This window comes from Schistocerca gregaria, chromosome 9, assembly GCF_023897955.1.
Source record: "Schistocerca gregaria isolate iqSchGreg1 chromosome 9, iqSchGreg1.2, whole genome shotgun sequence".
NCBI lineage: Eukaryota > Metazoa > Arthropoda > Insecta > Orthoptera > Acrididae > Schistocerca > Schistocerca gregaria.
In genome coordinates, this window is record NC_064928.1 from 243,163,942 (window position 1) to 243,190,238 (window position 26,297).

The 26,297-nt window shown below is 47.7% G+C and overlaps 1 protein-coding gene across 1 annotated transcript in view; it reads left to right on the forward strand.

Annotated features, from left to right (window-relative positions):
* The window catches only part of LOC126291841 (UDP-glucuronosyltransferase 2C1-like), a 199,505-nt gene that overhangs the window by 114,346 nt on the left and 58,862 nt on the right, over positions 1-26,297 (forward strand). Inside the window, exons 2-3 of the mRNA XM_049985556.1 lie at positions 18,812-19,051; positions 22,430-22,552. Of these exons, the coding sequence (XP_049841513.1) occupies positions 18,812-19,051; positions 22,430-22,552 (363 nt within the window). The remainder of the gene's footprint in view (positions 1-18,811; positions 19,052-22,429; positions 22,553-26,297) is intronic.

Here is a 26,297-nt window from a genome sequence, read left to right on the forward strand (position 1 = left end):
ATAATTCCTTCGCGGTGCGCTGTTTCTTTGTCTTAGAGAGTGTGTGTTAGCAACGCTACCCTTCTCAGATAAGTACCTCAGACACGTCAACTGAGAGGCACCGTATGTTGGCTACAGAAAACCTGTTGCGCGCGTCTGAGATCTAACTCTATAGATTGATTGTTCTTGAGTCCATAACTAAGGATATGCAGCAGTTCTTGCGAGTTACGAATATCTCAGGGCGTTATGATCGGTCATGTACGTTGTTTTCGGGTAAGCTAACTCGTAACCAGTATAGAAGTAACTGTAAGGGAAACAAACATCTGCCGACTCAGTCGTCAGTTAATGTTAAGGCTTTGGCCGCACAGTAAAGTTTAAAACTTTCACAGATGTTGATTTTTGGACTTGGTGACAGAAAACGTACGGGTCAACAGACGCTTTTGTGTGGTGGGGCGGGGGGGGGGGGGGGGGCGCAGATGCGCAAAACAACTGTTCAAAGGTACATATGTCTTTAATGTTTCGGCGCACATTTCATGTTTGAGTGTTTCACGCACACGCTGAGCAAAAACCAGACTACTGCGATAAGGACTCGCGCTATGGGGCTCGGCATAAGCTTCACTACACTGAAGCACCAAAGAAACTCGTATAGACATGCCTATTCAAATACAGAGGTATGGGAACATGCACAATACGACGCTACGGATGGCAACGCTCAAATAAGACAAGAACTGTCTGGCGCACTTGTTACATCGGTTACTGCTGCTACAACGGCAGGTGATGAAAATTTAAGCGAGTTTGAAAGTGGTGCTATAATCTGCCCGCGAGCGATCGGACACCGCATCTTTGAGGTAGCGATGAAGTGGGGATTTTCCCGTACGATCATTTCACGAAGGTGCCGTGAAGATCACGAATCCGGTAAAACGTCAGATCTGCCACACAGCTGCGGCCGGAAACAGATCCTACAAGAACGGGACCACCGACGACTGAAGAGAATCGTTCGACGTGGTAGGAGTGCGGCCCTTCCGCGAATGGCTACAGATTTCAGTGCTGGGCCACTGGAGGTGTCAGCGTGCGAACCATTCAAGCAAACGTCGTCGATATGGGCTTTCAGAGCCGAAGGCCCATTCGTATATCCTTGATGACTGCACTACACAAAGCCTTACGCCTCGTCTGGACCCACAAAACCGACATTGGACTGTTGATGACTGGTCGGTCGAATCTGTCATCAATTTATATCGAGTGGATGGATGTGTACGGGTATGGAGACAGCCTCACGAATCCACGGACCCTGCATGTCAGCAGGGGGCTGTTCAAGCTGGAGGAGGATCTGTAATGCTGTGGGGCGTGTGCAGTTGGAATAATATGGGACCCATGATGCCTCTAGCTAGTAGTGTGACAGGTGAGACGTACATGAGCGTCCTGCCTCCATTCGTGTCCATTCTGCATTCCGACGGTCCAGGGCAATTCCAGCAGGACAATACGACACAGCACACATCCAGAATTGCTGCAGAGTGACTCTAGGAACAGTCTTCCGAGTTTAAACACTTCAGCTCGCCGCCACACTCCCCAGACATGAACATTATTGACCATATCTGGGATGCCTCGCAACGAGATCGCCCAGCCCCTCACTGCTCGTACTCTTACGGATTTGTGGACAGCCTCGCATAATTGGTGTTGTCAGTTCTCTCCAGCACCACTTTAGATATTATTTGAGTCCGTGCTACGTCGTGTTGCGGCACTCCTGCGTGCTCGCGCGGGCGCTACACGATATTAGGCAGGTGTTCCAGTTTCTCTGGCTCTTCAGTGTATTTACTCGTCTGTAGGCAGTGCCTCTGCAGGTTTTGCTCCGGACACTGCGAGAGGGCTGTACAAGCAATGATCACACGCACGGCACAGCGGACACACCAGGAACCGTGGTGTTGGCCGTCGAATGGCGCTAGCTGCGCAGAATTTGTGCACCGCCGCCGTCAGTGTCAGCCAATTTGCCGTGGCATACGGAGCTCCATCGCAGTCTTTAACACTGGTAGCATGCCGCGACAGCGTGGACGTGAACCGTCTGTGCAGTTGACGGACTTTGAGCGAGGGCGTATAGTGGGCATGCGGGAGGCCGGATGGACGTACCGCAGAATTGCTCAACACGTGGGGCGTGAGGTCTCCACAGTACATCGATGTTGTCGCCAGTGGTCGGCGGAAGGTGCACGTGCCCGTCGACCTGGACCGGACCGCAGCGACGCACGGATGCACGCCAAGACCGTAGGATCATACGCAGTGCCGTAGGGGACCGCACCGCCACTTCCCAGCAAATTAGGGACACTGTTGCTCCTGGGGTATCGGCGAGGACCATTCTTAACCGTCTCCATGAAGCTGGGCTACGGTCCTGCACACCGTTAGGCCGTCTTCCGCTCACGCCCCAACATCGTGCAGCCCGCCTCCAGTGGTGTCGCGACACGCGTGACTGGACGGACGAATGGAGACATGTCGTCTTCAGCGATGAGAGTCGCTTCTACCTTGGTGCCAATGATGGTCGTATGCGTGTTTGGCGCCGTGCAGGTGAGCGCCACAATCAGGACTGCATACAACCGAGGCACACAGGGCCAACACCTGGCATCATGGTGTGGGGAGCGATCTCCTACACTGGCCGTACACCTCTGGTGATCGTCGAGGGGACACTGAATAGTGCACGGTACATCCAAACCGTCATCGAACCCATCGTTCTACCATTCCTAGACCGGCAAGGGAACTTGCTGTTCCAACAGGACAATGCACGTCCGCATGTATCCCGTGCCACCCAACGTGCTCTAGAAGGTGTAAGTCAACTACCCTGGCCAGCAAGATCTCCGGGTCTGTCCCCCATTGAGCATGTTTGGGACTGGATGAAGCGTCGTCTCACGCGGTCTGCACGTCCAGCACGAACGCTGGTCCAACTGAGGCGCCAGGTGGAAATGGCATGGCAAGCCGTTCCACAGGACTACATCCAGCATCTCTACGATCGTCTCCATGGGAGAATAGCAGCCTGCATTGCTGCGAAAGGTGGATATACACCGTACTAGTGCCGACATTGTGCTTGCTCTGTTGCCTGTGTCTATGTGCCTGTGGTTCTGTCAGTGTGATCATGTGGTGTATCTTACCCCAGGAATGTGTCAATAAAGTTTCCCCTTCCTGGGACAATGAATTCACGGTGTTCTTATTTCAACTTCCAGGAGTGTATGCGACATCCTGTGCATTCGACACGATTTCAGTTTGCTGCCTCTAGCGGGTAGTGAGAGGAAGGCATCTTAACAGTCGCACGGTCAGACTGACGGACGGACGGGAGAAAGGAAGAAAGAGCGAGAGCGAGGGAGAGTCGTGCACGTTCGATATGTATGTATTTCTTACATAGTGTTATGTCAGAATTATGTAGGTCAGTTGATGACGGTCACTTGAACTAAACGCACATCTGCGTACGTATTCCGGACGCACGGCGGATTGTAACTTGTGTCACTGTTAATCATTTCCTCGCCAGTTCCACTGGCACGCAGGCAGAGGGAAATGCGACTGCCTTGGCGGGCCTTGCGCGAATTGTGCGTTATCGGCAGTGGAATCGTTCTGCGGTCAGCCACAAATTCCCTTCCTCTACGTATCCTCAGCGGTGTTTGGCGAAAAGCACGTCGCCTTCCCTCCAGGGACTCGCATTTGAGTTCCCGAAGTATTTCCCCAATACTCACGTGTCGATTGAAACTACCGGTGACAAAGCCAGCAGCGCGACACTGAAATGCTTCTAGGTCTTCCTCCGAGGACATGCTGGCGATGCAAAATATTCGAGCGATACTCAGTGTAACACTATGTGATTGCCTTATCATTTTAAATCATTCACTATCGAGCAGTCGCTCGGCAACAGCTACAATTAGCAAATAATGTTGCGAGAATGTAAAAGGTGAACGACCTGTGACGTAACTTGTTTATTGTCGAAGCGCCGTCAGAGATGCAGTGAGTTATTGACTTTGAAAACCGCGGCGCGAAAAACGGACAGAATAAGAACACTTTTACACATTTTCTTTTTTTTATGTACGAGATATTCTCGATGAACAGTTACTCATTCTTCTCTTGTCTCTTGTAACTTGCGTCGGATGCGCATGTCCTGGCGCCGTATTAGTATTATCGTTAAAAATAATATTATTTTAGTGTAAAGTAAAAGTGCAATACTGCATAGCAGTAGATTTATTGTGCGACGTGTATGTGAAAACGTCAAAGGAATTATTGTCATTACGAGAAGAGAAGTGCCAGTCAAAACGGCATCCATGTTAAAATTCTTCATTGTAGTGTAAGTTCATCTATTAATTGCCATAAATTCAGATTTAAATGGAATTGGTGTATGGACTATTTATTTAGTGTAGAATCTATGTCTCACTACTTCATGAAGTTATTTAATTTTCTTCATATTTCTGCAAAATAGACAGTTCACAGTCACGAATTCTTTCGTCGAAATCGGACGGAAGTTGTATGCGGCGAAATATTTTCCCCGCGCCACATTCTACTGGTAAATGCATGATAAACTACGGTACCTTAGGAAATTCATGTTGAGCTATCCAAAAATAATTATATTTTGAATAGGCATTTCCTCTCATCTGCAATGCAACTTCCGACTGATCAGACGATCCAACAAGAAACAGCCGCACACGGTCGGCTTTCGCAAATATACTTCCAACGCTGATTATAGCTATATGTTACAGCACAAAAGTAAACATATTGTTATAATTAGCGACTACGAACGGGGACATTTACAACTTTATGTTTATGTATACACATTACGTAAACATATCGTTGTAATTGGCGCCCGAACAGGGACGTTTATAACTGTATGTTTATGTATACACATTACGTAAACATATCGTTATATCAAGAATATGGCGTACCGGTGCTCTATCCGCGATGTCCTCTGTGGATGACCTCCGCTTTCCTAAACTTTCCCAGTGAACCGAAATCTGCCACTGGCCTTACCTGCTAGCGTCCTTAAATGCTCGTCCTCTGAATAAGAGATCCCGTATACCCCTGCAGTAATTCGACAACGGTACGGCGACACCGGCAGACAGTCGCAGCTGCCGCCCACCCTGCCCGCCAGGTCTTTTGTTTACGCAGAGAGCGAGGGCGGCCCCGCCACACTTCCCGGGGACTCTCCTGAAGACACTCTCGCCTCTGGACAACACTCGCCGTCGAGGACAACGTACGAGATTCCGTTACTCTTTGAGGTAATCGCGTGTCTGGGAACCTATTCCGCATACTTGGAGTCAGCTGCTATTGTTTTCCGGTCGCTAAGGACTTGGAGCTGAAATTAAATTTGGATCACTGCAGCGGTGGAGCTCCGCCCGTAGCTGCTCAGGAGGTACAGCGGAGGCGGCCGCGTCCTCCGACGGTGAGTGACCGCAGCTGGCGCACGCAGTGACTCGGCAGAAACGAAGTCTCCGCGACGCACGTCGGGAAGGTTCCAGGGGGTCGACGGCCGGCTGCCGGCGCCACTTTCTCCGCTGTGAGTGAGTGGGTGGGTGGCCGAGCGCCGGAGGGGGCTTTCGCCAGCCGGTGACCCGGCAAGGTCGGCCGGCACAGAGGGCTGGCGCCGGGAGCCCCAGGAGGTCAGCTGCCGGCAGCTGTCTCCACGCTGCGCCCGCCACCGGCCACCGACGGCCACTGCCAGCCGCGCAATGGGAAAACACCGCGCAGCTTAGCTAACGATCCTGGCCTCCGTACAGCGTCGCGTGCTCACGTAGAATCTGCAGTCACAGCTGATTTCAGTTGCATCGAGCAACCAGATTAAATTGAACAATGGTTTTAGCCAAAGCACCGTCTTAGCTTGTCTGGGCCGCGCGGGATTAGCCGAGCGGTCTAGGGAACTGCGATCATGGACTGTGCGGCTGGTTCCGGCGGAGGTTACATCTACATCTACATCTACGTCTACGTGACTACTCTGCAATTCACATTTAAGTGCTTGGCAGAGGGTTCATCGAACCACAATCATACTATCTCTCTACTATTCCAGTCCCTAATAGCGCGCGGGAAAAACGAACACCTAAACCTTTCTGTTCGAGCTCTGATTTCTCTTATTTTATTTTGATGATCATTCTTACCTATATAGGTTGGGCTCAACAAAATATTTTCGCATTCGGAAGAGAAAGTTGGTGACTGAAATTTTGTAAAAAGATCTCGCCGCGACGGAAAACGTCTTTGCTGTAATGACTTCCATCCCAATTCGCGTATTATATCTGCCACACTCTTTCCCCTATTACGTGATAATACAATACCAGCTGCCCTTTTTTGCACCCTTTCGATGTCCTCCGTCAATCCCACCTGGTAAGGATCCCACAGCGCGCAGCAATATTCTAACAGAGGACGAACGAGTGTAGTGTAAGCTGTCTCTTTAGTCGACTTGTTGCATCTTCTAAGTGTCCTGCCAATGAAACGCAATCTTTGGCTCGCCTTCCCCACAATATTATCTGTGTGATCTTTCCAACTGAAGTTGTTCGTAATTTTAACACCCATGTATGTAGTTGAATTGACAGCCTTGAGAATTGTACTATTTATCGAGTAATCGCATTCCAACGGATTTCTTTTGGAACTCATGTGGGTCACCTCACACTTTTCGTTATTTAGCGTCAACTGCCACCTGCCACACCGTACAGCAATCTTTTCTAAATCGCTTTGCAGCTGATACTGGTCTTCGGATGACCTTACTAGACAGTAAATTACAGCATCATCTGCGAACAATCTAAGAGAACTGCTCACATTGTCACCCAGGTCATTTATATAGATCAGGAACAGCAGAGGTCCCAGGACGCTTCCCTGGGGAACACCTGATATCACTTCAGTTTTACTCGATGATTTGCCGTCTATTACTACGAACTGCGACCTTCCTGACAGGAAATCACGAATCCAGTCGCACAACTGAGACGATACCCCATAGGCCCGCAGCTTGATTAGAAGTCGCTTGTGAGGAACGGTGTCAAAAGCTTTCCGGAAATCTAGAAATATGGAATCAACTTGAGATCCCCTGTCAATAGCGGCCATTACTTCGTGCGAATAAAAAGCTAGCTGCGTTGCACAAGAGCGATGTTTTCTGAAGCCATGCTGATAATGTATCACTAGATCGTTCCCTTCGAGGTGATTCATAATGTTTGAATACAGTATATGCTCCAAAACCCTACTGCAAACCGACGTCAATGATATAGGTCTGTAGTTAGATGGATTACTCCTACTACCCTTCTTAAGCACTGGTGCGACCTAAGCAATTTTCCAATCTGTAGGTACAGATCTATCGGTGAGTCAGCGGTTGTATATGAGTGCTAAGTAGGGAGCTATAGTATCAGCGTAATCTGAAAGGAACCTAATCGGTATCTGGACCTGAAGACTTGCCCGTATCAAGCGATTTGAGTTGCTTCGCAAACCCTAAGGTATCTACTTCCAAGAAACTCATGCTAGCAGATGTTCGTGTTTCAAATTCTAGAATATTCCATTCGTCTTCCCTGGTGAGGGAATTTCGGAAAACTGCGTTCAATAATTCCGCTTTAGCGGCACAGTCGTCGATAACAGTACCATCGGCACTGCGCAGCTAAGGTATTGACTGCGTTTTGCCGCTTGTGTACTTTACATACGACCAGAATTTCTTCGGATTTTCTACCAAATTTCGAGACAATGTTTCGTTGTGGAACCTATTAAAGGCACCTCGCATCGAAGTACGTGCCAAATTTCGCGCCTCTGTAAATTTTAGCCAATCTTCGGGATTTCGCGTTCTTCTCAACTTCGCATGCTTTTTCCGTTGCCTCTGCAACAGCGTTCGGACCTGTTTTGTGTACCACGGGGGATCCGTTCCATCTCTTACCAATTTATGAGGTATGAATCTCTCAATTGCTGTTGCTACTATATCTTTGCATAGTCAGTTAGGAAGGAATGGAGATTGTCTTTTAGGGAGGCTTCTAGCGACAATTTATCCGCTTTTTTAAATAAAATTATTTTGCGTTTGTTTCTGATGGATTTGGAAGAAACGGTATTGAACCTAGCTACAACGACCTTGTGATCACTAATCCCTGTATCAGTCATGATGCTCTCTATCAGCTCTGGATTGTTTGTGGCTAAGAGGTCAAGTGTTTTTTCGCAACCATTTACAATTCGCGTGTGTTCGTGGACTAACTGCTCGAAATAATTTTCGGAGAAAGCATTTAGGACAATCTCGGAAGATGCTTTCTGTCTACCACCGGTTTTGAACAAGTATTTTTGCCAACATATCGAGGGAAGGTTGAAGTCCCCACCAACTATAACCGTATGAGTGAGGTATTTATTTGCTACGAGACTCAAACTTTCTCTGAACTGTTCCGCAACTGTATCATCGAAGTCTGCTGGTCGGTAGAAGGAGCCAATTATGAATTTAGTTCGGCTGTTAAGTATAACCTCCACCCTCCTCGGGCATGGGTGTGTGTGTTTGTCCTTAGGATAATTTAGGATAAGTAGTGTCTAAGCTTAGGGACTGATGACCTTAGCAGTTAAGTCCCATAAGATTTCACACACATTTCAACACTTTTTTAGCTTGTCTGGTCTTTAGCTTCTACACTGCAAGTATGCCCGCAACATCATCTCTAAAATTTGGATACGCTGCTGATTGGGCACTAGCTATACAACATAACGAAATTACGAAAACGAAGCGTTAGCAAATTATATCGTGGCAATGGGTAACTACACTGACGAGCCAAAGAAACTGGTACACCCGCCTAACATCGTGTAGGAGTACCGCGAGCACGCAGAAGTACAGCGCCACGACGTGGCATGAACTCGGCTAATGTCTGAAGCAGTGCTGGACGGAACTGACACCGTGAATCCTGGAGGGCTGTCCTTAAATACGTAACAATGCGAGGGGTGGAGGTCTCTTCTGAACAGCACGTTCCAAGGCATCCCAGACATGCTCAACAATGTTCGTGTCTGGGCAATTTGCTGGCCAGCGGAAGTGTTCAAACTCAGAACTGTGTCCCTGGAGACACTCTGTTGCAATTCTGGACGTGTGGGTGGTCGCATAGTTCTTCTGGAATTGCCCAACTCCGACGGAAAGCACAATGGACATGAGTGGCTCAAATGCTCAAATGGCTCTGAGCACTATGGGACTCAACATCCCCTAGAACTTAGAACTACTTAAACCTAACTAACCCAAGGACATCACACACACCCATGCCCGAGGCAGGATTCGAACCTGCGACCGTAGCAGTCCCGCGGTTCCGGACTACAGCGCCACAACCGCACGGCCACACCGGCCGGCGGACATGAGTGGATACAGGTAATTAATTACACACGGTGCTTACATACGTGTCACAAGTCAGAGACGTATCTATGTGTATCAGGAGTCCCATATCGCTCAAACTCCAGACCCCCACATTATTGCAGGATTCATGAGGTTGTCTCCATACCCGTACACGTCCGTAAACTCGATTTCAAACGAGACTCGTCCGACCAGGCAACATGTTTCCAGTCATCAACAGTCCGATGTCAATGTTGACGGACCTAGGCCAGGCGTAAGGCTATGTGTCGTGCCGTCATCAAGGGTAGACGAGTGTACCTTCGTCTCCGAAACCACATACTGATGATATTTCGTGGAACGGTTCGCACGCTAACACTTGCTGATGACCCAGCAATTTGCGGAAGGGTTGCACTTCTGTCGCGTCGAACGGTTCTCTTAATCCGTCGTTGGTCCCATTCTTGCAGGATCTTTTTCCGGCCGCAGCGATGTAGGACATTTGCTGTTTTACAGGATTCGTGATATTCACGGTACACTCGTGAAATGGTCCCACGGGAAAAATCCCCACTTCATCGCTGGCTCGGAGATGCTGTGTCCCATCGCTCGTGCGTGGTCTATAACACCACGTTCAAACTCACTTAAATCTAGATAACCTGCCATTGTAGCATCAGCAACCGGTCTAACAACTGCACCAGAGACTTGTTGTCTTATATAGGCGTTGCCGACCGCATTGTCGTATTCTGCCAGTTTACATATCTCTGTGTTTGAATACACATGGCTGTAGCAGTTTCTTTGGCGCCTTCAGTGGATTTCCGTAAATGGAGGCTTCAGCCCAATTCAACTGATGGAAGTATCGCGCATCCCCCTGAACAATAAACCTGCAAACATGCAGATTAAAATTCTTTTAAATATTTTTACCTTAACTCGTAATAAGACTTACGAATGCCTGGGAATTAACTTAGAATGTTAAGCTATGAGACAGCTTCAAAACCGCATGCAGGCAATAATATCGTACGGAAGCCATGTGGCAGCCCTGGTGGCTCTTCGGCACATGCGTTACCGACAGCGGTTTTTAACTCTGCTTTAAGCAGCAGCTGAATCCTGCCTGCTGTACCAGCATGTCCAGACAGTAGGCAGCGAGCTAAATCCCACAATGTGGATTGCCTCGGCCGCCACTGAGACTGGCTATCAGTCTCAAGTCATATACGGTGCCTCCACCAGAACGGCGAAGGGAACAAAACACTTCCTGGAGAATTTAGAAAAATTCAAAACAATTGACGCCTTGCTTTTTCTTTGTTTTCTGATTACATAAATATTGACTCCGCTCTAGAAAACTATAAATTGTGGGAGATGGAAGAAAGCATGGAAAGATACTGTAAAAGCGGATCTCAAGAGGTTCCATGATTGCTCCGAAAACCAGACTGGCTTCTACTGCCGAGGCAAATTCTGCATCATTCGAAGCCCAATTAGAACCGGCCATTGCAAATGTGTGGCCTCATAGTATAAATGTGAACTAAACTCAGTTCCGCACTGCGACTCTGGAGCAGAAATGCAGACAATCAAGCTCATCGTATTTGTGGAGGAAACTGTTGACATTTCAGTCGAAGAACAACAAAGTATCTGCACTTAAAGGAAGATGGCGAGTCAGTGGCCTTACTTCACCTGCCGCCCAGTTTACAAGTGTGTATGTCCGCACTGGCGACGTGACCCTGTTAGGTTGGAAAAACTGTCAGTATGTAAGGCTTTAGAAAAAGTTGTATAGACCCTGTTCGTTATATATTTTTTACTTGTAGATATATAGCGTGATATCTTATTATACAGATTCAGAATGCGTAAGCGGCAAGCTTCTATCGGAAAAACGGTTTGGTGAAAATTCAATTGCCCTTAGTGGCCGCTTTATGGTTCAAATGGCTCTATAACTTCGAACTAATTAAACCTAACTAACCTAAGGACATCACACGCATCCATGTGCGAGGCTGGATTCGAACTTGCGACCGTAGCGGTCGCTCGGCTCAGACTGTAGCGCCTAGAACCGCACGGCCACTACGACCGGCTCGCCGCTTTACCCCGCCTTTCCCTTTACTGTATTTACTGTGCAAAGAAGATACAAAACTGTTAGTGCTGTAACTTCTGTTGTGTAAAGTACTGGAGTTGGAGCCTTTCTCTGACCTACTGTCCTGGCCGCCTCCCGGACCTCGGGTGCTTTCCGTGGCGGCGTTTCCGCGACGCCACCGCCCCCTCTGACGCCGGAGCGGCGAGTTTCCGCCCGGAGACTTCGATACTCGGTAGGGAAAGCAGCACCACGCCAGCGCACAGCGGCCGCGTACGGCAAAACACCGGCCACAGCTCTCCGCGGTCCACTTCCGTCCCTCCTGGGGCGGAAACCGCGGGCTGCGCTGAGCCGAGCCGCCTCCAGATAGGATCCTCTGGCCCCGCGCGTCACGGTCGCGTACAGCAGTCCGCCTTTCACTCGGTTTCCAGCCGCTCTTCGGAGTAAAGACTTCTTACGGCAGTGCACGCCGCACTGACTCCCAGCTGCTGCCAATGCCAGATGACACCGCCCAGAAATCTCACCACCAGCACTCTGCGTAGGAAGAAACGTGTTCCGTCCGACCAGGCGACGCTTTCCCATCGGTCCACTAAACAAACCCCACCACCCTCTGTCCACTCAATCGATTCACGAATCCTAACCGCTAGTGCGGGCCAAGGGACATTATACGGCTCCTCGTGGGAGCGAAACTTTGTTTGCAACGTTTCGCGAACCTACTCTGTACTAGCTGTATGCATCACTTTGTCAACCGAATGGTGTTCTCTTAAACTTTACATACAAATTTACTTATTAGCCTAATTTAGTAAGGTAGAACTGTCCGACTACACAGGCTGCCTTTATAATCTTGTCAGTAGACTCAATTAAAATAAAATATACTAAAAGTTATCGATGGTGTTGAGCCACGGCCATACACAATTTGTGAAAGAATACACCGGCATTTGACTGTATATTTCTTGTGTACAATCTAGATTTTGGCTTTCACACCATTATCCAGTACAACGTTCTTAAACTATTAACATTATTTTGCTGTGTATTGTGCAGGATGACAGATAAACAGTTCAGCACATTTGCTTAACGTGACATAAATGGTACAAAGTTAAAGTCTTCAAGGACTGTACTTATTATCTACAAGCGCTTCATATCTGGGAGAGTCAGCACAAAGCACGTAAAGTCTTGCTTCATTTTAATTAATACCACAAAACTTTAACTCTGTACCGTTTATATCACTTAATCAAATGTGTCGAACTGTCTATTTGTCATGGTCGAAGAACAATGGAGTCAATAAAGCCATGAAAGCCTAAATCTAGATTGTACACAAGAAATATACAGTGAAATGGCGGTGTATTCTACCATAAAATGAAATGCATTACTCTGACAAATTACACAGCTAAAAAATATTGACCACAACAAATTAAATGTACCGTGGTACTGAATAAATTGCTAATTGTATAAATGTCCAAAAAATAGAGAATAAGGCAATCTTATTTCTTATGGTACCTATTGTGCAATAACTTTATTGTGCTCTATAATAGAGAAAAGATTTTATTTTCGTTCGTAAAATATTAATAGTCTTTAAATAATTAACCAGAAATAAGAAACGGTTGTAATTATCAACAGATAAAATATTCTTGACCATTGCTTGTTACTTTGCAGTCCCTCGCCTTGGGCGAAGTAAACACATTATGCCATTAATCGTGACCAGTTCCAGAGCAACCTTCGTTTACGCCAGGGTTGAATTTAGATGAACAGACTATAAATGTCTGTAGGCATAACAACCCCTGCGATGTTATTAATCGGCCACGTAACTGCCTTACACCCGTCGTATTCGACTGCTACACGGAATTTTCCAGAAGTCATCAAAAGTCAGTACAATACAGGTCGCATAATTCTGTAAGAAACTGAAGTTCCTTAGATGGGCCTGTACTTATATGAACCAGTGACATGATCTTTCTTTATAGATTGCAATAACCGCAGTTATTTCCAGTCGCACTGCATGCTGTGTGGTTCCAGATACTTTTGGTGAACTGGAGTTACAAGAGATACTGGTTATTATAGTCAGTGAAGCAGCATTGGAGGAGGAGGAAACGTGACGTGTTGAGAGAGTAAGGGATTGTTTCGATGATCACAAAATCGAGTCAAATTTACGAACGACTTGGCAGTATGAGTCCCCTCGTCAGTGTGAAGTTACAAGCCTTCTGGCCTGGGTGCACGCACAGATTCAGTCGGGAAGGCTGTCGTAAGGCTTTTATATCCTCTCCTGAGCCAAGCTATTTCACAGCTGTTCTAACTGGTCCTCCATCTCTCGGATAGTGACACCAGGCTGCAGTTGCCATCTGAGCTGGCCCCATGTACATTCTACTGCTGGCGGACGTAAGGGTCTCGCTGGCCACAGGAGTGCACATACTGTACTTTACAGACATACGTGACACGTGTAGGCGAGCTTTATCCTGTTGAAGGGTGGCATCACGTTACTGTCACGTTAGAGGGGATGCGAGGTGCCGGGGCTAGCAGTGTATTTAACACCAAATTCTTCTCGAATCTTCATATGGAAATGATGCTCTAAGCCCCCCTTTTCTAATTCCTACTTTTGCTGTTGCACATGGATTAAGAAGAAACGCGAACTGACTGAATCGACCCTGCAAGTGGAGTAGAAAAGAGTTTGGCACCTGCAATAATTTAATTTGATAGACATTAATTAAATAAAGGAAAGTTTCAGTAACGTAGTGAGAAATGAAAGGGTTTCTCTACCGATTAAGAGAATGAAAGTTCTGTCCAAAATAACAATTTGATTTATTATGACTAAACTCAAAATCATAAACAAGACACATGAAACATTTACAATACATCAAAATGGATCAAATTGGATACTCAAATAAATGCTGTGAAGGTGAAGTTGTCCATAAACTAGATTGTGACATTTATGACGAAGTGGTATGTGGAGCCAATCCCTTGCAACTCAAATCTTAAGAGAAACACACAACCAACCCAACATTAATTGCTGCTACAGTAGTGAGAACTCAGACAATGAACACCCAAGACCGAACAAAGCTAGAAAAAGATTAACAGGCGCGCTCTGCTGAGCTCTGATTATCACAGTGCAAATTCCCTAATCTGCCGGTGCTGCGGACATACATTACCAAGCTGTTTTCTTAACTGCAAGGACACGATCTGGCTCACCGGAAGCGAAGGCTGGTTCCTTTGACGTCCCGTCGTGGTGATGATAATGTCGCGAGTATAGCCCGAAACAAATTATCCTGGTCTGGTTGTTCCAGACTAAAGACTTCCTATCAATACAAATGCGCCTCTGAGGGAGACGAAGAAGGCTCGCCACACAATCACTGACGGTACAGTGATTGATTTTAAAAAGCGAAGTCACACAGTAACTCCGATACAGTCAACTTTAGCCCAAACTGCCCAAGAGAGACAACATAGGCCTCTTGTACGCAGAACGCTCAATTGCCAACTGTACTTCGAAAGTTACGTTGAAGTCGAAACTTCAGCAACTTCGTTAAACAGTTATAATTAAATAAAAGTATATTAGACAGCCAGCGGAAGGCAGGCTGTCCGGAGCAGCGAGAGCTCAGTCTTGTAACCCACTCCGACCGAAAGGCGAGAGCCGACTCCCACAAGAGCACCCGTACAAACCAAACACTGAACATTCCCGCCCCCACGACAGTGGCCGTGGTTAAACGTTCCTATCAACAACTCGAAAACCGGCGGAAAATTCCACTCTATTGCCGAAGCACTACCATTCCACCAATGGAGATTCTTGGCGCCAATTTCTGCGCCGATCTTGCTACGTCACGGAGCTATGTCCTGAGCAAGCCAATCACAGTTACGATTTGGCAGTAAACGCGGGAATTTGCTCGCCAGGACTGCCTGGGGACACAAGTCATACCCACGCCTCGCTGGTAGCCCGCCAGAAAGTGTTTTTGCTAAGTTTCTGCGAAGTTACGGAATCTCTAGCCCAGCCGCTCCTTCAGGCCCCTGCATGCGTGTCTCCGCCGCTCTGCTGACAATGTCGGCATTCACTCGACTCCCTCACACCTGTCGACTTAACCCTTTCAAGATTAGCAGAGCCCGCCTGTCACCGGACCACCCGGGTGACGAGAGAAGCTGCGTGGGAAGTCCGCTTGTGAAGGAATAGTGACTTTTCACCGCATGCAATTAGAGAGGAAGATCGAATTACTCAGACTAAGATAGAAATATGAGAGGGGGCCTATGCAGCCTCTCAGGGACACATGATGAATCACACCATTGTGCCATAAAACTTAATCACACAACTTGAAGCCCTACCCGATGAGTCGTCAAATGCCAAGAGTGAAAGGCCAGTGCCTCTCCAAAACACTGGAAGAGTGGGACATGTCGACACATCGACACGATACTGGTTGGCGGTGCTCACCTGCGGCGGTGCAGAACCAAGTTCGACGCTGGGCAGGATGCGCTGCCATTTGTCAGCAGCCCAGGCTCGTCTGTCATGGCACCACTGGTCGTGTTGTGGTGTTAGTGGCGGCCTACACAGGGTATCGTAATTCCTTGTCTGGCTGCAGCTAGTCGCTGACCAGTGGTGCGAGATGACACAGAACACTGCAAGGAATCAATTAGCTGTTCCCGGATGGCGGGGCTCACGATCTGCTCGGTGTACAGTGCCGCGTCCTCCTCGATGGCGGTCAGCTGTGGTAGACTGGAGCCTTGATGACGAATATGCATTCCCACATTGGGCCACTGTCGCATCCGAATGCCTTACAAATATGGATACTGGACATTCCAATCATTCGATCAAATGGAGATCCACAGTGAGCCCCATTTCAATCTGTCAGGTGCTGATAACGCCGATCCACACGAGTACACTGCATCTCCGTGACCTTTACAGTGATCAATCGATATGTCACTCTCATCACTCCCCTTACGTACCCTATGAGGCAAGGTAGAGACACTGAATACGAAAAAGACTAACGCACTCTGGCAGCCGTTCTCCCTGTCTGAAACATTCATCAGGAAGGAATTATCCGAATGGAAATGAACAAATGGTTTCAATCTCAGAAAAATGGATTATTTGTTAAACAGAAAGAGCTTTACAAAGTGAGAAAGTCAGTAACGCGTTGGCCTACCTTTGGCCCTTGTGCAAGCAGTGGTACGGCGTGACGTTGACTGATGTTGTTGGATGACTTCCTGAAGCATTGCTTGCTAGGTTCTGTGCTGTTGGCGCATACAACGTCAAAATCCTGATCTGGTTGGAGGACTACGCCGATATTGCTCCAAACATTCCGACGAAGAGAAGGGAAGGTTTGGCAAGCAGTAGAAACTCCCGCCGTGTGCAGGATGGGGATTATCTTGCTGAAGTGTAAGCCCAGGCTGGTTTCTCATGAAGGTCAACAAAAGCAGGCGTAGCATATTCTGGACGAACTGGTGTGCTGTAAGAGTGCCACAGGTGGCAACCAAAGGAGGCCTGCAGTGGAAAGAAGTGGCGCCCCACACCACCACTCCCGGATGTCGGGCCGTACAGCTGGCGACAGTTCAGCACTGTCTGGGGCGCGTCCACTCGGCCTGCAGTCTCAGTGACTGGAGCAGGAGGAGGAGGTTAGTGTTTACCATCCCGTAGACGACGAGGTGATTAGAGACGGAGCACGATCTCGGATTGTGTCAAAGATTGGGATGGTGCTCTTTCAAAGGAACCACCCTGGCACTTGCCTGGAGTCGTTTAGAGAAATCACGGAGAACGAGCTAGATGGCGGGACACGGGTGTAAACCGTCGTCTCCCGAATGCTAGTCCAGCGTCCTAACCACTGCGCCGCCTCGCTCGGTCACGATGACTGCAGTAGAATTAATGACTGAGCCGGAATGACCAGTGAACCAGCGAAGACGTGTGTGGAGATCCTCGAGACAGTAATGGGATAGAAACCTGGTTGTCGCCTGGGAGTTGATAGTCTGGGGAACCATTTCATGTCGTAGAAGGACCCCTTTGGTTGTCATCCGCGGCACCCTTACAGCAAAGGGGTACGTCGAAGATACCCTACTCCTCCGTTTTCTTGCTCTTTGTCGCAAGACATTCTGGGCTTACATTTTAGCTAGATAATGCCCGCCCTCGCACGGTGGGGGTTTCTACCGCTTGTCTCCATTCTTGTCAAACTCTACGACCTTAGTCAGCGAGGCCACTGGAGCTCTCCCCAATTTAGAATGTTTGGACCCTAGTGGGCAGAGTCGTCCAACAAACTTGCTATTTTGACCATCTAACTCGCCAATTGGAGAGAATTTGCACGATATACCTCAGGAGGACGTGCAATAACTCTGTCAATCACTGCCAAACCGAATAAATGCTTGCGTAAGGGGAAACGCGTTATTGACTTGCTGAATTTGCAAAGTTCTTGCTCTCGAATTCGTCATCTAATTTTCCTGAAGCAGTAATAATTCGTTTGTCTGTACATGTAGGAGTACACCACATCTACCGATTTCCGTCTGGTTCGAATAATACCTTCGTGGTGCGTCGTTATTTTGTGTTAGAGTGTAATTTACATTTCGACTGATGGGATACACGTCCATGGCTAACAGTGAGATTGCACCATACCATCTGGGTGCTTGGTTGTTTTTGTGAGGTAGTGGCGCACTACGAGCTCCTGTGGCATTTCTTCTTGTTGTGTACACAGTTCCGCGTAGCCAGCTCGTACACAACTTTCCCACTAGAGCGCGCCCTCCTAAGCACAACGGCCCAGGCGCAGCGCTCGTCCGTCTCTGCACTACGAGATGGCGCTGCCATAGACATGGACCAAATTCTGCTTCCGCCGATCCGCGTATTAATATGTAAAGCAGCCAATGAGATTGCTGCTAACGTAGAACCTTTTTCTCCTCGCGGATCACACTCACGCAGTGATACCTGAACGTGCGAGGTATTATAACGAGTGTACAGACCTCCAATTAGTTAGTCTGCGTTTGTCTGTACCAGTTTATAGTCAAGTTTCAGTCTGCGCCGAATAAGATTACCATAATCCTGTACATAGCCATGAAGATGAATGAATAGACACCTTGTCAAGTATGAGAGATATGTGAGAATAAGATTAATGTACCAAGACCAAAGGAACTTCAGATTGTCAATTGTAAACAGCATCCAGAATCACGTTACGTAATGTCTATGTTTTTATTATTTTAATAAATATCTGCGAAATTTAATCAAGTTGTGTTTAAAGATGGTCACCGTCAATCTGCTACTCTAAGGGTGCCAGTGGCATTTCTATCGTCTGACCTAACGGCAGAAGATAAACACGCCACGATAAGACCACGAGACATATTGCTGACACTCGCCTACTTCGTTAGAGCGACAAGGCAAATAATCTGAAGGTGTGTGTACCGCAGGTCTTACAGTACGCGCACCACAATTCTGTTAGGAATGTCTTCGGTGAAGTGCCAGCGATGCTTTCCAGATAGATGACTGCAGGTGATTTCTGCGGCAGCTGACTGCAGTGTCCTAGTACCAGTGATGTAGGTACAGATTGTTTGTGACTGTGTGGTATCAAGCACGTGCAGTTGGGGCCCCTCTGCCGCAGGCGTGGCTGTGGCTGTGGCTGTGGCTGTGGCTGGCGGCGGGCGGCCGGTGCTGGGAGCAGCCGCGGCTGCCGCCGACGCCCGCGGGGGCGGAGGTCCTGATGGCGACGCTGGGCGGCACTCGCTCCCACACGGCGCCCTTCCTGGCGCTGGGCCGCCAGCTGGCGCGGAGGGGCCACCGCGTCACGCTGCTCAGCGCCTTCCCGCCGCCGCCCGGGGAGGAGACACCAGGCGTGCGGCAGGTGCGTGCCGCGCCTACCGTAGCCTACCGTAGCCTACCGTAGCCTACCGTAGCCTACCGCAGCCTACCGGAACTAACAGCGCGCTACAGTAGTTTTGCGTGTAGCTTTCTTCCGTCAAGATTGCACCCACGTTAAATCTATGTAGGCTGTGTTGCATACCTATTCGGGCGTTACCTCATAGCCATCGCTATCTTTACATATGCTATCCCAGTCTTACTAGAGTCCCCTAATAACCATATGTGGTGAACTGTCTAGAAATAGACTGAAAATACACCATTGGCCATTAAAATTGCTACACAGAGAAGAAACGCATATGATAAACGGGTATTCATTGGACAAATATATTGTACTAGAACTGACATATCATTAGATTTTCACGCAATTTGGGTGCATAAATCCTAACAAATCAGTACCCAGTACAATCACCTCTGGCCGTAATAACGGCCTCAATACGCCTGGGCATTGAGTCAAACAAAGCTTGGGTGGCGTGTACAGGTACAGCTGCCCATGCAGCTTCAACACGATACCACAGTCCGTCAAGAGTAGTGACTGGCGTATTGAGACGAGCCAGTTGCTCGGCCACCATTGACCAGACGTTTTCAATTGGTGAGAGATCTAGAGAGTGTGCTGGCCAGGGCACCAGTCGAACATTTTCTGTATCCAGAAAGGCCCGTATAGGACCTGCAACATGCGGTCGTCCATTATCCTGCTAAAATGTAGGGTTTCGCAGGGATCTAACGAAGGGTAGAGCCACGGGTCGTAACACATCTCAAATGTAACGTCCACTGTTCAAAGTGGCGTCAATGCGATCAAGAGGTGACCGAGACGTGTAACAAATGGCACCTCATACCATCACGCCGGTATGACGAATACACACTTCCAATGTGCGTTCACGGCGATGTCACCAAACACGAATGCCACCATCATGATGCTATAAACAGAAAAAATGACGTTTTGGCATTCGTGCACCCAGGTTCGTCGTCGAGTACACCATCGAAGGCAGTCCTGTCTGTGATGCAGCGCCAAAGGTAACCGCAGCCATGGTCTCCGAGCTGATAGTCCATGCTGCTGCAAATGTCGTCTAACTGTTCGTGCAGGTGGTTGTTGTCTTGCGAACGTCCCCATCAGTTGACTCAGGGATCGAGACGTGGCTGCACGATCCGTTGCAGCCATGTGGATAAGATGCCGTAATCGCGATAGGCTACAATCCGACCTTTATCAAAGTCGGAAACGTGATGGCTCGCATTCCTCCTCCTTACACGAGTTATTTCGCAGACACAGGTAAACATGATGTGACACTTTCACAGATATTACGTGTACAGTATAAACAAAAATGAAAGTGTTTACATAGGAAAACATTACTTTTTATAATATAAAAATAATTACACTAATTGAAAAACGAAGGGAAACAAAGCTGTGGTTTCACCTCTTGGTCCTGTAGAAAGTGAAATTTTCATAGACAATAATTTCGAACAAATTTTCGTATACAAAGACATACTGAATTGCAAAAATAAGTACTGGTTGAAATATTTCGTGTGTTTGAGAACAATAGATATGTTACTACAGCATTTAAACTCACAACTCACAACTTCTTGTTGTTGTGGTCTTCAGTCCAGAGACTGGTTTGATGCAGCTCTCCATGCTACTCTATCCTGTGCAAGCTTCTTCATCACCGAGTAACTACTGCAACCTACATCCTTCAGAATCTGCTTAATGTATTCATCTCTTGGTCTCCCTATACGATTTTTATTCTCCACGCTGCCCTCCAATGCTAAATTTGTGATCTCTTGTTGCCTCAGAACATGCCCTACCAACCAGTCCCTTCTTCTTGTCAAGTTGAGCCACAAATCCCTCTTCTCCCCTATTCTATTCTCATTAGTTACGTGATCTACCCATCTAATCTTCAGCATTCTTCTGTAGCACCACATTTCGAAAGCTTCTATTCTCTTCTTGTCCAAAGTATTTATCGTTCATGTTTCACTTCCATACATGGCTACACTCGATACAAATACTTTCAGAAACGACTTCCTGACACTTAAATCAATACTCTATGTTAACAAATTTCTCTTCTTCAGAAACACTTTCCTTGCCATTCCCAGTCTACATTTTATACCCTCTCTACTTCAACCATCGTCGGTTATTTTACTCCCCAAATAGCAAAACTCCTTTACTACTTTCAGTGTCTCATTTCTTAATATAAGTCCCTCAGCATCACCAGATTTAACTGGACTACATTCCATTATCTTCTTTGTGCTTTTGTTGATGTTAGTCTTATATCCTCCTTTCAAGACACCATCCATTCCATTCAACTGCTCTTCCAGGTCCTTTGGTGTCTCTGACAGAATTACAATGTCATCGGCGAACCTCAAAGTTTTTATTTCTTCTCCATGGATTTTAATATCTGCTCCGAATTTTTCTTTTGTTTCCTTTACTGCTTGCTCAATATACAATTTTCACATCTGGGAACACCTGCTTTCTTTGACATTGGAATTATTATATTCTTCTTGAAGTCTGAGGGTATTTCGCCTGTCTCATATATCTCGCTTACCAGATGGTAGAGTGTTGTTAGGCCTGGCTCTCCCAAGGCTGTCGTTAGTTCTAATGGAATGTCTACTCCCGTGCCCTTGTTTCGACTTAGGTCTTTCAGTGCTCTGCCAAACTCCTCACACAGTTTCATATCTCGCATCCGTATTTGGAGACATCGCGGTGAATGCAGGTGTATTCGTCATCGCCATACTGGCGTATCACCCGGCGCGATGGTAGGGGTGCCATTGGTTACACGTCTAGGTCACCTCTTGTTCGCATTGACGCCACTTGGAACAGTGGACGTTACATTCCAGATGTGTTACGGCCCGTGGCTCTACCCTTCATTCGATCCCTGCGAAACCCTACATTTCAGCAGGATAATGGACGACCGCATGTTGCTAGTCCTGTATGGGCCTTTCTGGATACAGAAAACGTTCGACTGGTGCCCTGGCCAGCACATTCTCCAGATCTCTCACCAATTGAAAACGTGTGGTCAATGGTTGCCGAGCAACTGGCTCGTCACAATACGCCAGTCACTACTCTTGATAAACTGTGGTATCGTAACTGTACACGCCATCCAAGCTCTATTTGACTCAATGTCCATGCTTGTCAAGGCCGTTATTACGGACAGAGGTGGTTGTTCTGGGTACTGATTTGTCAGGATCTATGCACCCAAATTTCGTGAAAATGTAATCAGATGTCAGTTCTAGTATAACATATTTTTCCAATGAATACCCGTTTATCATGTGCATGTCTTCTTGGTGTAGCAATTTTAATGGCCAGTAGTGTATGTGAGCTGTGTTTACAGTTACGACATGTTCGTCGAGTGTGTGTGTTGTGTTCTCCTCGCAGCTGAACCCGGAGCCGCTGGTGCGCTACGTGGCTGAGCTGACCCGCGGCTGGGACCTGCTGGGAGCGCGCGCCAGGGGCGAGCAGCCTGTGCCGCCCTGGGAGGCGGTGCGCTTCGGCCTGCAGGTGCGTCGCCGCGTGCAGCAGCGCGGGAGGCCGCAAGGAGCAGGGGCTGCCGGAGGCCGCGGCCTCTGGAAGGGAGGCGATCCCTGGGAGGCGTGGTGATGTTAGAGGGATCTGACAGGGCAGTGTGAGGTGCTCTGCAGTGTATTCCATGTAGTGTGCCAGGTGCACGATATGGACGGAATGCCTCCGGTGAATGTAATAAATCCTATTCTAATTAAAGCTGGCTCCGACAGGCGTGAGTGTTACCGAACTACCGCATCAGTAAGTCAACTTACAACATACTCCGCGAATTGTTTACAGAGGAATGGAAATACTGGAAGAAACGATCACTTTACGCTCCGAAGAAATCTAGGAACACGAGAGGCGGTACCGATTCTACGACTTACTTTGCAAGAAAATTAAGGAAATCCGATAGTACGTTTATAGCATTTGTTGATTTAGAGAGAGCTTTAGAATACTCCCCTTGAAATCCTGTAGATAGCACGGATAAAATTGACGAAGCAGATAGTTATTTACGACGTGTACAAAAGCTGGAGTCCGTGACCTACAAATCCCTGGTGACAATTACAGTTCTTCCTCGGGAGGGGAACTTGAATGCGTTATTGGATTTTACCTGAAGTTTAGCTCGCCAGATTTTGTCTAAAGACCACACCTACACACACACACACACACACACACACACACACACACACACACACACACACACACACACAGAGGCACTTCCTTTTATGACCAGTGTCTTAGGAGAACCACTAGATATGTTCCAGGCAAATTTGAGAAGCTCAACTTGGATTTCACCAATGGAACTAAGTGACACAAAATACTTGTTTAAACTACTTGTTTAAACTGGTCTTGTGTATTTAAGGATAACAGTTTATCTCTGTCACTTCAGTGATAACCAAGCTACAGCATAAAATTGAAGTCTCGCTCACACTATGAAGGTTGAAGTCGTAAGATGCAGTAGTTATGTGGAATTTAAGAGACTTGCACAGGACAGGCTAGAGTGGGGAGCTGCGTCAGACTACTCTTCGGACTGAAGACCACAACAACAACAACAAAAACAACAACAACAGGATCGAACACTTTAATTAAACGACATCTCCACAAGCGCTGCCAGCTTCTGCTGAGGGGAAGGCAAACCAAAATGCTGCCTAGTTGGCTGGGTTGCCTCCCAGCCAGGGGAGTTCCTGTCTGTGAACTCCTCGTAGGGGGCTCGGATAAGGCAGCTTAGCGTTGCGCAAATGCTTCAGAGAGTTTGTTTATATCGTGTTGAAAAGTGTCGAAAATTATGATAACGTGAGTTGTGTTGTAAGCCCACTCACATCGCACAGAGGCAAACCGAAGGCCGCTCCGTACCCATGATGTCGAAGTTGTACAGTGTACCGATGGCACGGCACATTCAGTTGTACAGTGTACCGATGGCACGGCACATTCAGTTGTACAGTGTACCGATGGCATGGCACATTCAGTTGTACAGTGTACCGATGGCACGGCACATTCAGTTGTACAGTGTACTGATGGCACGGCACATTCAGTTGTACAGTGTACCGATGGCACGGCACATTCAGTTGTACAGTGTACCGATGGCACGGCACATTCAGTTGTACAGTGTACCGATGGCACGGCACATTCAGCTGTACAGTGTACCGATGGCACGGCACATTCAGTTGTACAGTGCACCGATGGCACGGCACATTCAGTTGTACAGTGTACCGATGGCACGGCACATTCAGTTGTACAGTGTACCGATGGCACGGCACATTCAGTTGTACAGTGTACCGATGGCACGGCACATTCAGCTGTACAGTGTACCGATGGCACGGCACATTCAGTTGTACAGTGCACTGATGGCACGGCACATTCAGTTGTACAGTGTACCGATGGCACGGCACATTCAGTTGTACAGTGTACCGATGGCACGGCACATTCAGTTGTACAGTGTACCGATGGCACGGCACATTCAGCTGTACAGTGTACCGATGGCACGGCACATTCAGTTGTACAGTGCACCGATGGCACGGCACATTCATCGCACGGAGCCCTAGCCACACTCATTCTTCACATGCGCCATTCGTGAATGGAACAGGAGAGCGGGGTGGGGGGTGGGGGGAGGGCAAGACAGTGCTGCTAGAAGTACCCTCCGCGAAGTACAGATGTAGAATCTGACGGGTGGTGAGTGATGTATAAGGGCTGCGGCAGCGCACCACTCTCTCCGTATAGTATCCCTGTACAGTTGGCCTGTGGCTGGCTGTACTACTAAAACACACAAAAATAACGGCGCACAGTTGAAGAGTTATCAAAAGTCACCCAGAAATTAAGTCATCACATAAAAACAGTCGGCATCTGGCAACACCTCAGACAGCGACACAAAATACCATCGCGGAAGAACGGTTGTGCAATTTTTGTACCCCGCAGACAAGTGTCTGTAGCGATGATAGCCGAACAACTCCCTCTTCCCCAGCAGACAAGCCATTAAAGGTGTAGCGTGTCGTCAACGCCCGCTGTAACTAGGGAAACATAGCGAGTCTCAGACTGCCAGAAGCTAAGAACTCATTGTCACAATAGGTAAATGGAACGTATCGCACGTTGCCGTGTATCGGACATTTTCACGCCTTCTCGTCTTAAAAGTGAACCCCACAATGAGCTGCTTTTAGCACCGCGAACAGGATCCTGATGGCGAGAGGTGACTGGTGACAGATCGGAGCAGTCTCTTCAGTGATATGATGAACGGCCTGTGGTCTTGCATTTTCATGCGAAACAAGAACATCCGTCATAGCTTTTGTCGTGATAACACGCTAAAGGCGTGCTTCAACATGTCCGAAGTTTCTTAGACAGAATTTTTTGTGCATCCTTGCTGAAAAATTCGACCAGTATCACACCATCTGCATCCCAGAATACTGTAACCGTCACTTCCCCAACCGATCGGACAGTTTGCAACTTTTTCTTGTTCGGTGAGTTTCTGTGGTGCCATTCCACTGAATGCCTATTTGATTCTGGTTCCAAAAGAACAGCGCTGACATCCACTGCATCACCGTACACAATTTCAGTGTTTCACGAATGCGAACGACCCCTTCATCTCCTGCTTTCAAGAACTATCACAGAACGTTGTCTAATACGAACATCGATGTCGTACATTTTGCAAAGACAGTACCGATGTTTCACTTTTTAAAAAAAATACATGTCTTTCCTTTTTGACTGATTCCCTATTGACACTAAACTGAAAATTACAGAGTAATTATGTCATCTCCTATGACTCGTAAAGATGCTCAGAATTGTAGAAAACGCAGTCAGGAGAAGTCCCTCGTCGAGAGGAATCCAAGAAGCCTAAAATGTCCAGAGCCGAGAAAATGCGGGAGATATGGCGGCGTCGAAAACGAAATGCAGGAACGCCGCTAAGCGGTTACGTACGGTTGGCCAGCGGCAGTCCAGAGGCGTACGGAACACGTGCACTCTTCGTCGGAAGGCGGAACAGGAAATAACAGCAGTAGGGCAGACGTAGATTTCATACCGACATTTTCGCGAAAGACGGAAAGACAGAACTTTGTTTTCTCAGAATGGCCATCAGTTATTGTTGTCAGTACGGCACAACAGTCCATTCGTCCTACTCAGCGGAAAGGAAAAAGACTACGAGTAAATGAGATTAACTACTTACCTTATTACAGACGTAAAAACTGTTTTTTTTTTATTTTCGAAAGACGTTGAAATAGTATCCACGAAGTTTTGCGCATTTCTTACCGAGACAGAA